We start from the raw sequence: 12,856 nt of genomic DNA on the forward strand, positions 1-12,856 counted from the left end.
AGCACTTTCTTATCTTGTAATCCTTTGATGTGTCTTCTTAAATTAATCATGTTTCTCCCTAACAATTGATTCTAAAATATGATATTTTTCCTTAACGGCCTTTTTTGCAACACTTTGCAATGTATTTTAATCAAATGGCTAATTTGTATGTGTGGCGACTAGTTTCCTAATCTTGGGCTAGAGATACTCACGTATCAATTACATATTTTAGGAATTACTCGTATATGGTCAAATTTAGTGGGGTACACTATAGGCCAAGGAGCACTAGAAGGTGAATAACAACAAAGCAACCACTCTAGCCTTGTACATTTGCACGATAGAGAAAAAAAACTAGCATAGCAACTTCTACTAGCTGCCCATGGTTTGAATTCTCAGTAAGTATATTCTTGAATGTTGTGTAGAGGAGCAAAGATTACAAGATCTAGGGATGGCAATAGTGCTGACAGAAGGATAACAATCAAAGTGGATAAAGTCAAAGAAGGAAAATGACAATAATAGTATGACATCATTTTGCATGAGCAATATGTATATGTAATGTGGGCATATCATGGGGTTCAAGTATCTTGAACAAGCTCTATTAGTTGCTCATGCTTTGAACTCTTGGTAATTATTTTATTGAATGCTTTGTATTATGCCCGTGCAAAGCTTAATGATGTCTATCATGATTATCATGTTGAGCTTCTCTCAATTGATCTGTAAAGGAGTTTGGAAATATTATAGAGGGGAGAGATGATCCATGTATGAACATTTGTATGCAACCATGTGCTTTTTTGAGCCTGTGAATAAGTTGTATTATTGCTAGTTGTCTAGACTACTATAGATTAGTCTAAATTATCTCTATATAGGGAAGCTCCCATGTCTACGCATAACAACCACTATATGGAAAAGGGCTTCAACAACCACAATAAGTGGTGCTTTTATATTTGTTTTGACTATTTCATGCAACATTGGTAACTTAATCATCTAGGAGATCATCGTCACTATGAGACTTCCCATCTGTACTACTCACCATAGACCTCTCTGTCTAGTGATATATGCTTTGATCTAGGTCTCATATGGTAGAGGCTCAATTCCCAAGCACCAATGCATCAAAGAGTCTAAGATTTGTTCAAGGCTCCTAAAAGTATCTATTCACACTAGCTCTCTATGGCTCTTATTGTCGCATAGCCTTGGATCAACTTGTTTGCTCTTACTCTCCTTATATCAAATCTCGATCCTATAAAAGTAACCACAATAAATTTATATGGATCCTTTCCACTATCTCCTCACCATATATAGACTAAGATACTAATTTGTCCAATCCACTAGGTGGAGACATTAAATATCATAACCTTAGTCTTTCCAAGGTTCATTGTAAGGTATCTATCCTAGTGTTTCCAAGGTTCATTGTAAGGTCTCTATCCTAAGAAAGACATCCAATGTATCCAAATGTTGTAAGGTGTTCGACATTCACAAACTATCATAAGCATACATTAGTAAAGAGGTATATCAATAATCCCCCAAGGCCAACTCCGTCTCCTCCAACCTATGAATATAATTCAATATCTCATCAATCTATATCCCGAAAGAGTAGGTTAGAATAGGAAAAACTACTTCATTAGGATGGTGATAATGATCTCCTCCGACATCCCTCCTTGCCACAACTCAACTACCCATTAATTGTTGAGTTGTACATTACCAACACATCCCATTGCATTTCAACAAGGACCTCAAGCTCTTTGTAGTCTATATACCATATTGACTCATAACATTATCTCAAATGCTTTGCTACAATTCACAAAGAGATAATAAAACTTCCTTTAAAGTGCTCTATCCTCCTTGCAATAGCTTGGAGTGTGCATGGGATGGGGTTAAGATTAGAATACCCCGTTCTAAATCTCAACTCTTTGCATGCCTAATGTTTATACATCTCTCATCATTTACTTAACTTATACTCTAGTAAACATGCATAAAGCTCAATTAGCACATGGCTAACCACAATGGTTCTAAAGATACTAGAAACTATAAGATCTCCAACTTTAAGGATAAGTACTTTAGCATTACTGGACCAACTAGCTAAGAGGCCTTCACATAGGGTTTCACTAAGCAATTGCACTAAGAGTGGTGGTGATGTGTTTCTCCCATGTGAGAGGTTTGATGCTACTAGTCCATCACAATTTTGCACTTGACCATCTATAGGATATTAGTGCCATCCCAAAGTATGCTTGCATGTGAAAAAGCTTAAAGTTGGTCTCATCAATAGGGTCTGAGAGGAGATTGTCCATATACTTAGTAGAGTGAGGTAGCATACATATGTTGTATCAAGGAGACGGGATAGAATTCTAGGCTAGTGGCTTCTGAAGTCACCTTCCAAGCCATCTTGTTGTCTTGCCCCAAAACAACTAAAGTCGCGATGTGTCAAACCTTTAGTACTTTATCACAACGTGAGAGAGAGAGAGAGAGAGAGAGAGAGAGAGAGAGAGAGAGGGGGGGGGGGGGGGGGGAGTTGTATTTACACCTCTAAAAAGTCAAGATATCCTATGAGACTAAAGAATTGAGTACATCTAACCATTTTGTCTTGACTCAAGAATGATAATGATAATGAAATGGAAACAACTAACTACATTGATGCTTGGATTCCTAATGGCTACCAACATAGACTATTACCATTTACCAAAAAAAGATCAATAGGCCTCTCTAGATATGTAGAACTATCTTCATGGCATGAATATCTATCTAGGGGCGACCCAAGATAGCAAGTCTACTAAGAGAAAGTACTCGTCTTCGATGGCAAGCAATGATGGTTGGCATCAATACATATCATGAGCTATCAATGAGTACTTCTAAAGGGTATTCACACAAGCATGCTTTGAAAGATTGCGTATCAAGACCCTACATCATACTTATATAAGGTTAAACTAACTACTTTGAGACTTACAAAGTTTGAATTCCCACCTAAATGAAAATCTAAAGACTAATATGTTTCAAACCTTGTTCTTCTCACTTAGACAAAAACTAAAAGTCTTGAGTGCTATTATACTTGGTTAGCAAAGGGCTAGGGTGATGTATCTACATATAAAAGCAATGTGTTGAGTAGTGTGCCAAATATTTATTTCTATCTTAAAGGAAATCAAGGATAGCACTCTAGTGATGCAACAAGTTTGATTGCCCTTGTATGAAGTACATTGCTTGGAAGAAAGAGAATATTGCATTTCACAAATGAACATGTTGTGCATGTTGGAGTGATGCCCGTCATTAGCTAACATTTCTCAACTCAATGGGGACATACAAGCAAAACAACTCCTAGACAAAAGTATGTTACTTAGATGGAATGTTGCTACCGACTACATTACTTAGCAAGAAGAATGTTTAGAATGTTCCTACACAAAGGACATTACTTAGTAAAAAAGATTGTTTATTAGTTTTGCATACGCCATTCCATCCAACAACAGTTCAAACGGCAGTGAGGATATGATTTTCCTACATGGACACTCTTTCGATTTGTGTTTAGTGATATCAGTCTTAGATTGATCAATGGGTGCTGAAATATGAGTACTCGCGTCATCACTATTTTAAACAGCTAATCGGTGTCATTGAAGGATTGCAATTACAAGGGCCTTTGGGCTAATACAACGGGTTGGCAAATATGTTTTGTCGCATATAATTTAATCCAAGTGAAGAATATGCCCGTATATGTGCCACGAGCTTCTTTCGCTCGAAACTCCCTTAGAGGCCCTAGCATTGCATTGTCACTTGCCTCCTTTCCCCTTTTCAAAAACACCCTTCAACCAGAGGCTATTGTCAAAGGACTACCACTCTTCAGTAGTTGCATGCTCTTTCCACCATATCAAGTTGGTGAGAAGGCATCACATCAACATGTCTCTATTCTTCATCGCTATCAATCATCTGTGCAGACCGACAGCACCTCTCCCAAAAGTGAAACAGATTGAAGGCAAGACTAATTAGACACAGAGAGAGAGAGAGAGAGAGAGAGAGAGAGAGATTGTTTGTGCCGGAAATGAGGATTGCTGCTGTAACCTATGACACAATGGAATCATCAACATTTTGAAGAACCGCGCCATGCAGCATGCTCTCTCTCTCTCTCTCACCCACCTACCATCCCCCCACCCTTATATTCCTACCTTTTTGTAGTTCTTCCTTTAATATCAGGCACTTTTCCTTCGATTCTGTTATGAAATGCCTTACATGATTGATAATTAACTCGCTCCAACAAAAATACTAAAAGATGTACAGAAAGAGCCTGGTGTTCCTTCCAGACTCCTAGCCAGGCTCAAGCCCAGAGAGAGAGAGAGAGAGAGAGGCCAAAAACAAAAACGTTTTCACAACTTAATGCCCTCCACCTTTGCAAGAGCTTCACTGGATTTTGAGCTTGTTTCTCTCTCTACTTGTTTTTTCTTTTCCCTGTGCAAAAAAAGAAAAAAACACATCCGGTCAAAATGGTAAGGAACATGCCAGCAGACTCCTCGACCAATGAACTTTCAAAAGACATCCACTGCACAGCATACCGATCAATGTACTCCTTGAGCAGCTCTTTGGCCTGTACCAATTTGGAAAGCAGATTACGGTAGACATCCAGGTCTCTATCGACACTCAACTTACTTACGTTGAGTTCTTTACACAGCTGTCAGGCAAACGAAAAAGAGAGAGAAAAAAGTTAGCTACAACCTGAGATAATATCCATGCTCAACAAATCAGCTTGTAAGCCCATCTTTGGGACGGGCATCCATGCAACTTAGAAACCACCTTCTTCAACCCAAAATGATCGAAGACCCAAATAGGTACCACAAGTACCAACCAAAAAGCAAAGGCCACAATAAGTCCCACACTTCCAGCCTGCCTACTCCAACGCACCTAAGTGACTGTCACACACACACACACACACACACACACAAGCTTCCCAATTCGATACCTTTCGTGTGACACTTTTCCTCCTGCCGGTTGGCTCATTATTGATCACATGGGCTATTTATGGCCATCACCCTCCTTTTGTCGCTGTCATCTGATATTGCGATCAGTTTCTACCCTCCCGCTATCGCAGTCATGTCCAACCATATCATCTCTCTCTCCTCCCTCTGCTTGGCTCGATTTCTCCATCTCCTGCCATTCGGAACTCGGCACCTCACTGATGTACCAAGGCACACGTGCAACAGCTATTGTAGTAGCATTCTTTCCTGTTTGTTTCAACCACATTTGAGTTTCTTCCCTTCATCATCTTTTGTGTTTCCTTCTTTGTGTTCCTTTCATTGCTTCCACCCACCCATACAGTGTGTGTCCTTTCGTTGTGTCCTTGGCCATTTCATGGGTTGCCCATTGAAGACCTATGTCCCTTGGTATGGGCTTCCTACCTACACGAACTGTCATCTAGGGCAGTAGTTAATACACCTAGCACAATTAGCGCAAGGGTTTCCTAGGACTTTAAGTACAATCAGTCCTAGGCTATTTAAAGAGCTTTTGCGTCCATTTCAGCACATCAACGTGGATCATTTTGATCATTGTACTTTGATTCAGTTCAATTGAGTACTTTGATTGATCATCATTGTGATTTGAGTAATATCTCTCTCTCTCTCTCTCTCTCCCCCCTCGTCAGGTTGTGAGTCGTGACAATCGTTAGGTTAACGGCTCCCTGTCCCGACAGCGCCTGTCAGCCCCTGGCCATCAGCAGCCACCCCCCCCCCCCGGGCCGTCCTTCAGCCCCTCGCCAACTCTGTCCTACCTACGCCACCTGGCCTTCAGTGCCAGCCTTTCCCACCATCCCCCTGCCCCCCAAAAAACCATTACTCCTGTCCCCTCCTGCGCGCCCCCCCCCCCCCGGGGCCCCCCTCAGTCCTTTCCCTTCCATCCATCCCCTGCCCTGCTCTCCCCCGTCCCCGCCTCTGCCGCCCCAGTCAATCCCTGCTCTGTTCCCTGCTGCCACCTCTCAGTCTGCAATCCACCCCCCGTTAACAGTAAACCTGTCCTGGAAATGGCTGTCCCTCACCTACACTGAAATGGCCATCCCCTATCCTGAAGTATTCTGAATCGAGCTCTCCCACAAGCCCAACACAGCAAGAAGTTCACCCCCAAAATGGAGAAGGTCCAGATAGAGCAGATGATTATGAATGCCATCAACAAAGTCGAGTATGACAACGGACTGAGCATAGTGTAAAACAGGCAAATAAACGATAAGATTGAAAAGTTGGAATTGAAGAACGAAGCTCAAGATGAGGAGATTCAATCACTTGGGCAGCAACTGACTGAAATTCAGTTCAGCCCCAGGCTTGAAGAAGGAGAAATTCAACTTAGCATGACCAAAGAGCTCACCCCCATCAAAGAGGAAGTACAACAGCTCCAAAAGAAGGAAGAGGAGGCCACAAAAGATGCCATTTCTTGGGCAGAGATGCTCAAGAAAACCCAATAGCAAGTAAAAGAGGCGCAGCAATGGATTCAAATTGCAGAGGAGAAACAAACAGCACACACATCTACAACCACCATAATCAACGAGACATTGGAGGAGGAACAAAAAAGGAAAATGAGAACACTCCATGTTTGGGTGATGGGGCTGAAGATGCATGAAAAAGTGGAAGAGAACACCAAGGAGCTATACACATTAATGAATATCAAGAAAGACACGTGTCTCCGCTTGGGGAGTAGGCAAGAAAAGCACAAAAGGGGAGAGCTTGAAAGAGCATGCACTCATCCTCTACTTCCCCACCATGGGGAGTATTTAAGAAAAGCACAAAAGGGGAGAGCTCGAAAGAGGGAAGAGTGGTAGTCATGGAGAGGTGCACCAAATGATGGCGTAAGACCTCTAGGACCAACTGATGTGCACCATACCTCCTCGGAGTTGTAGTGGACCATGCCTACCTATCATTCACCATTGACCTCCAATTCACTAATATACAAACCCATCATACAACTCACCAATACATAAGATACATCTTTTCTAGAGAGAGAGAGGATATCTATGAGGGAAAGATCACCAAATTGTTACATGATGCAAGCCTCAACATTCCATTACAAAGCTAACTCAGCAGTTCAGCAAGGCCCTACACATAGCTGCAGGTGTAGCCTTCCCACAGCCACAACCCACACAGAGAGCCTCCACCAAGGTTACACCTCGAAACAATTGGTATAATGATGAATGCCACAAGACTAGAAGACGGCTACACAGAGAGATCACACACAGGTCCACTACCCACAAGCAAGCATAGATATTCTTTAGACGTCTCACATGGTGAAAGAAGAGAACATTCTTGACCTAGCTAAAGCGAGACCTATATCAGTTGTTCTTGAGCTAGGACTCTAAAGAGGTTTCGAGGCTTTTCAGAGAGCACTACCTAGCCACACCTATTACATCCACCGCTACATGGGAGGAGTATGCAACTAGTCTTTATATTGTAGAGGGTTAACACCCTATTCCTGATCCACCAAAGCCTTGTCTAAAGACCACCACTTCTGAAGTAAACTGCTAGAGTTTGCACTGAGGACACATAAGAGTGTATGACCACGACAGAAACATAAAGAGAGACAGACACAAACACAGAGGGAAAACTCAAACCCTAAACGCAAAACTCAAAACTCAAACACAGAAACTGAAACACAAACAGAAGAAGGGAGAGAGAGAACACAACTCTAAAGTGAATGAATGCTGTAAATGAATGTAAGAGTGTACAATGTGCTCGAGGGCAGAGCAATGTCAAAGTGTGACGTCCACTGGAGACGGATCCCAAGTCTATGACCACCAGTTGGAGTGTAGAAGTGCTGAATAGTGAATGGCAGCAAGTTGGTCATCAAAACGCAACAGTTTGGAGGCTGGAAACTAGTAAACGCAGCAGTGCTGATTAGAGACTGGAAACTGCGCACAGTTTGCTGTAAACAGCAGGCTGAAACAATGTTTAATGTGGTTGGCAATGACTGGATGATCAAATCGCAGCAGATGATGATGTCGCTAGTAGCTGACGTCAACATGGATGAAGACGCCAGCAGCAAGAGCAAACACGAATGGAGTGGCAGCAGTCTCGAGAGCTAGACAGCCACGTGGGAGGAGGCTGATGGCTGAAATCTGCACGTGGAGTGAGAAACCTGCACAGATGGAATGAGGCTGAATGGGGGCAGCCTGTCTATTTATAGATGTGGAAGGGCGCCCCAAAAATTAGGGTTTCCACTGAACTCTCTCGAACCACTCCCCGTTTTAGGGTTTCCACTGAACTCTCTTGAACCGCACCCGGCTTTAGGGTTTTTACTCTAAAATAGCATTTTTTAGTGTGTTTTGGGGTTGTTTAAGAGGCTAATCAGCAAGTAATGCATATTTAGCTCAACAGCACTTTCTTTATAAAGAGTAGGGTCCCAATGGCCATTGATAGACTCGACAAAGAAAAGCTTAGCATGGACAAGTAATCCCCCTTCCAATACTCCCTTGATGCAACATCTCTTGATTTGAGAAGGTCAAAGATTTGCAAGATCATTAGGATGGATCTTACCCAATTGGATGTCAGGGGACATGGTTGACACCAATGCATGAGCTAGAAACAAAGATGGTTTCTACCGTGAGCATTTTTTTCATACTACAGATGATGGATTTATTGTTTGCTTGAGATACATGGACACCCTGCCTTACACATGGGATCAAGTGTACTATTGACCAACTGCACACCTCCTCACGTGAATTGGCAATTGAGGCTAGCAGATACACATCCATCCCACCAAAGGAGAACATATGCCAAATATGTTAGTTAAAGCCAGAGACAAAAGAAGCATTATATCTATTGCTACCCAACTTATTTTGAGGTCCGAGGCCCTTTCCACTATCTGTTAGAGACGGATTTGGATCACTATCCAGAATCATAGATTTTACCAATCAACAATGCCTTGGCCTCTTCCTCCTTGAGATGCAATGACTTCGTGACATGCTCCTCAAAACTACAGCTATTCTAGAACACTGAAGCGCTTCACAATCTACCTACTATCTACTGACATAACAGCGGTATGTGTAGCTGTCAATCATGTGTGTGTCTTGAATAAGTCAATAGCTGACTTAACTAGAGTTAGAGAGTTCGTCAGTGGTTAGTCACTTGATCCAAGCTAGATGTACTTTGTACTTTTGAGTGTGATAATAATGAAGATGAACATTGAGAGCTGATTGCTCCTGTTGCCTCTCTCTCTCTCTCTCTCTCTCTCTCTCTCTCTCTCTCTTTTTTCATAAATCTCTCTCTCTCTCTCTCTCTCTCTCTCTCTCTCTCCTAACATGGTATTAGAGCCATAAACCCCCATGATCTATGAATGACTTGTGAAGCCCGAAAGCACAGCATTGGAGTTGCGAGGAGCTAGAGATTGAAGTCTTGCAAAAGTTCATGTGTGACAACCATCTACATTACTTCAAAGGTATGATTAGCTTGAGAGTTTAGCTCAGAGATTGCTAAGGCTATTCGAGTAGATCTCTTGGCATATGTGTGGGTCCATTTGAATGAGCATTGAGCTCTATAAAGGTAGTAGTAAAAATTTCCAATTTCTGAAAACTGCACCTATTTTTTAGCAAGAAATGGGCAACATGAAACAAAACAACAAGCATTGCTTTCTTCATGATAAACATCAAGCTTGGAGCATTAATGCCTTGGTTGAGTAGCCCTACTGAGGCTTGGCATTTGGCACGTGCCTTGATCATTTCAATAGTGTATTCAGCACTGATTGTGCTCAATTACAACAGATAACCAGTAGCATTGAATCTGGAGCAGATCACTGTGAGGTTGACTGAAGCTTTCTTGTCTTCATCAAATGCTTGATGGGAAGTATTGCCATTGGACTATATAATAGGCATCATGTTTACCTCTTGGAGCAAAGATTATGAGCTTGGTGAGATGCATATCAGGCTACATAATAGCCTTCTTAGGTCTGAAACGGTGTGGTATGCTATCCATGATACTTATGTATGTCCTCATCCTGATAGGATATGTCAGATGACTCTCTACCATAGATGCCCTATGATAAGCATAGACAATGACACGAAATGTTTGATAATGTAAATTCCTTCACTCTCATGCATTTGGGCATGGTTTTGAGGAGTTTAAAACTTAGATGTGGAAGGCAAGAGCAAGCTGAAATCTGTCGTTGAATGTATGACAGTTAATACTTGAAAGTTGAAGCACTGTGATGCTTGTTTGGTACCTACAAAAGCCTGGATCTTTTCCATATTTACTGGGGATGTGATGTGGATGTTCTTTGGATGTTGTGGGCTGGAAATACCCTAAATATGGACTGAATTCACTGCTGGTTATACAGTGGGCTGGCTGTTTACAGCCTGTAAGAGGCTTGTCTGACATTGCTACTAGTCACATACACCGCTGTTGATGCTTGTATGTATTTGCATTGAACCCCCAAGGTTATGGTATATGTCAGAGATGTTTTGAAGATATTTTGAGCTTAAAATATTTCAGATTACACACATAATTTATTGTTGGTTACAACATTGAACTGGCTGAAAACTATCTATTACAGTTATGGAAATTTGAGCAAGCATTTATGCCTATGTGATCATTATTGTTCTCTACGAGTCATGACACGTGTCTAATGTGATTTGAGGATGTTTGTGGCTAGAAATTGCTTCAATTTTGCACAGAGAATTGTTGTGAAAATTTCATACTATAATCTGTAAATGGTTTTGGGAACATATATATATGTATAGCATGTAGTGAATGAAACCTACTTTGCATGCTGGTGAATATGGTTGTTATGACATATGTCTAGAGGAGACCTCAGTACAGTAATTGCAGTCTAGTCCACACAAGAGAGTCTCTCACCGCCATAGTTCACACACAGATAGGGAGTACTAATTCATCGAGCACTAAAAGCTTAGCCGATCCAAACATCCTAGGCCTTGACATAGACATCGATAACATCTTCATAGGCAAATACAATAGATTATTGCTTGGGCTAGAGCTAGACCCTCCATATCCACATGAGATTGTACCACTTGGCCCATGAGCCAAAGCTGCTCTAGTAACATCTTCATGAGTAAATATAAGAGATTATCGCTCGGGCTAGAGCTAGATCCTCCATATCCACATGAGATTGTACCGGTCAGCCCATGAGCCAAAGCTACTCTAGTAACATGGCATTGAACTCCTCAAAATTGAAATCTTCTAGCTAACTCCCCGTTGGTCTTCACTATCTCAAACTCTACTATCTAATCAAATAAATTCTTGATCCATATAGTGATAGTCTCTACTTCTTTATAAGCTTTTCTCGCGTAGGGTGATTCTCCAAGTTTTGGATCTTGGTTTGGTTTCATGTCTCCACATTGACTTTCCAACGAGTCCCCAACCTTGATAGCTTTAAATGTGTGCTCAATAAAAATGAATACAAAATCAAATAACCTCATAGCAATGGGACAGAGGGTATCTACATTTCTTTGGTTCGAGACAAAAGGAAAACTTAAATCAGGTGGGATCTAACGACTAGGATTTCCTGGATCTAGTGTTACACAACGGTGGACAGTTCGGGAATGGTAGACAATTGAAAATGCATGCAGCAATGGAAGACTACTCTAGAGGACCCTACACAATGAAAGGGGAAGGGAGCGTATAAACCCTCTCTCTTGCCAACTTGTCACTAAATGGCTCCTAAAGAAGAATGCTCAATAAGGATGGCTTGCTCGGTAAAGACAACCTAGGTACCGAGGATAGTAAGGCCATAAACAGAGAGGAATGAAAAAGTCCAAAACATGTAGGACTTCCAAAACAGACCCCAATTAATGGTCAAACAACAACGGCAAAGTGCCAACACCACTAATAGGCACTAACCAAATGTCACCAATAGACTATATCCTTCGATGGGCAAAGATCCTCTAGCAAATCTCCATGAGGAGTGAGATGACTTAAAGCACCACTGTCAATAAGATAAGGCCTTTGTAAAAATGAGATAGCTGCTAAGAAGACTCCTCCATCTCATGGATATGAAGAAACACCGACTTGTGTGTAACAACTCATGAAGAAGTAGAGGAGGGCTCAAATGTTTTAGCTCCATCCTTCACTCCAGCAAGAAGGTGAGGGTATTTCTTCCAACACTTCTTCTCAAGATGAGTAACCTTTCACAATGTGGGCATTTAGGCTTCTCAAATTTATCTCGGAGCCCAAGGAAGACTTTGAATGTTTAACCTACTTCTTCTTCTTCTTCTTGGCCTTTGTGTCCTTGATGCCCTCTTCCAAACTTGTAGTAAAAGGCTTATTGAGTTGCTCTTTGTCCTTCAAAATAAACGGAGCTAGTAAGGAGAATCATTGTCGTGTCCTCCAATAAAGTCGTTCTGTCAAGGGATGCAAGCTCATCCTGCATGTCCTCCATCTTGTTGATGTGATCCTGCACAAAAGAGGAATCATCAATAGAAAGCATATGGAGTTTCTTCTCTATAGTGATACGGTGGGTGAAACCAACCTTGGTCCTCAAATAGGGTGGTACTAACTTACTTTAACACTAATTATAGCAAGCAATTAATTCACATAAACTGAAAATACAAATGTTACCATTTAATCTTGGGCAATGGACAACTTGTTGGCCCCACAATCGGCACCCCTTGCAGTATTTCTTTACCTTTTTTTGCAAATGGATGGAATACAACTAAGATCTTCTTACCTCCTTCGCTAATCCAAGTGACTTGCTGTCCAAATTGACTAGCAAGCCTCCAAACCAATTTGCCCCTTGGTTTGCTCTGGAATTGGCCTTCACCCTACTCCTTGAAAGACAAATTTAGCCCCAAATCTGATATTGGCTAGCTGGCATCTTGAATCTCGCCGAAATTCCTCAATTTTAGCTACTAGAATTCAAGTTCTAGTCCCTCAATTCTGAGCACCCATCTTGAGGTGGCTGTCAAACCCTACTTTCTGCTGTA

General features: G+C 41.6%; 1 protein-coding gene across 1 annotated transcript in view; it reads right to left on the minus strand.

The window, feature by feature from the left end:
- Positions 1-4,164: 4,164 nt before the first annotated feature.
- The window catches only part of PSB29 (photosystem II reaction center PSB29 protein), a 38,101-nt gene continuing 29,409 nt past the window's right edge, over positions 4,165-12,856 (minus strand). Inside the window, exons 4-5 of the mRNA XM_087696153.1 lie at positions 4,506-4,621; positions 4,165-4,401 (exon numbers count right to left, since the gene is read on the minus strand). Of these exons, the coding sequence (XP_087552279.1) occupies positions 4,320-4,401; positions 4,506-4,621 (198 nt within the window). The 3' untranslated portion in view covers positions 4,165-4,319. The remainder of the gene's footprint in view (positions 4,402-4,505; positions 4,622-12,856) is intronic.

Source organism: Lygodium microphyllum, chromosome 16, assembly GCF_053477565.2.
Source record: "Lygodium microphyllum isolate KBCC chromosome 16, Lygodium_microphyllum_v1.1.10, whole genome shotgun sequence".
NCBI lineage: Eukaryota > Viridiplantae > Streptophyta > Polypodiopsida > Schizaeales > Lygodiaceae > Lygodium > Lygodium microphyllum.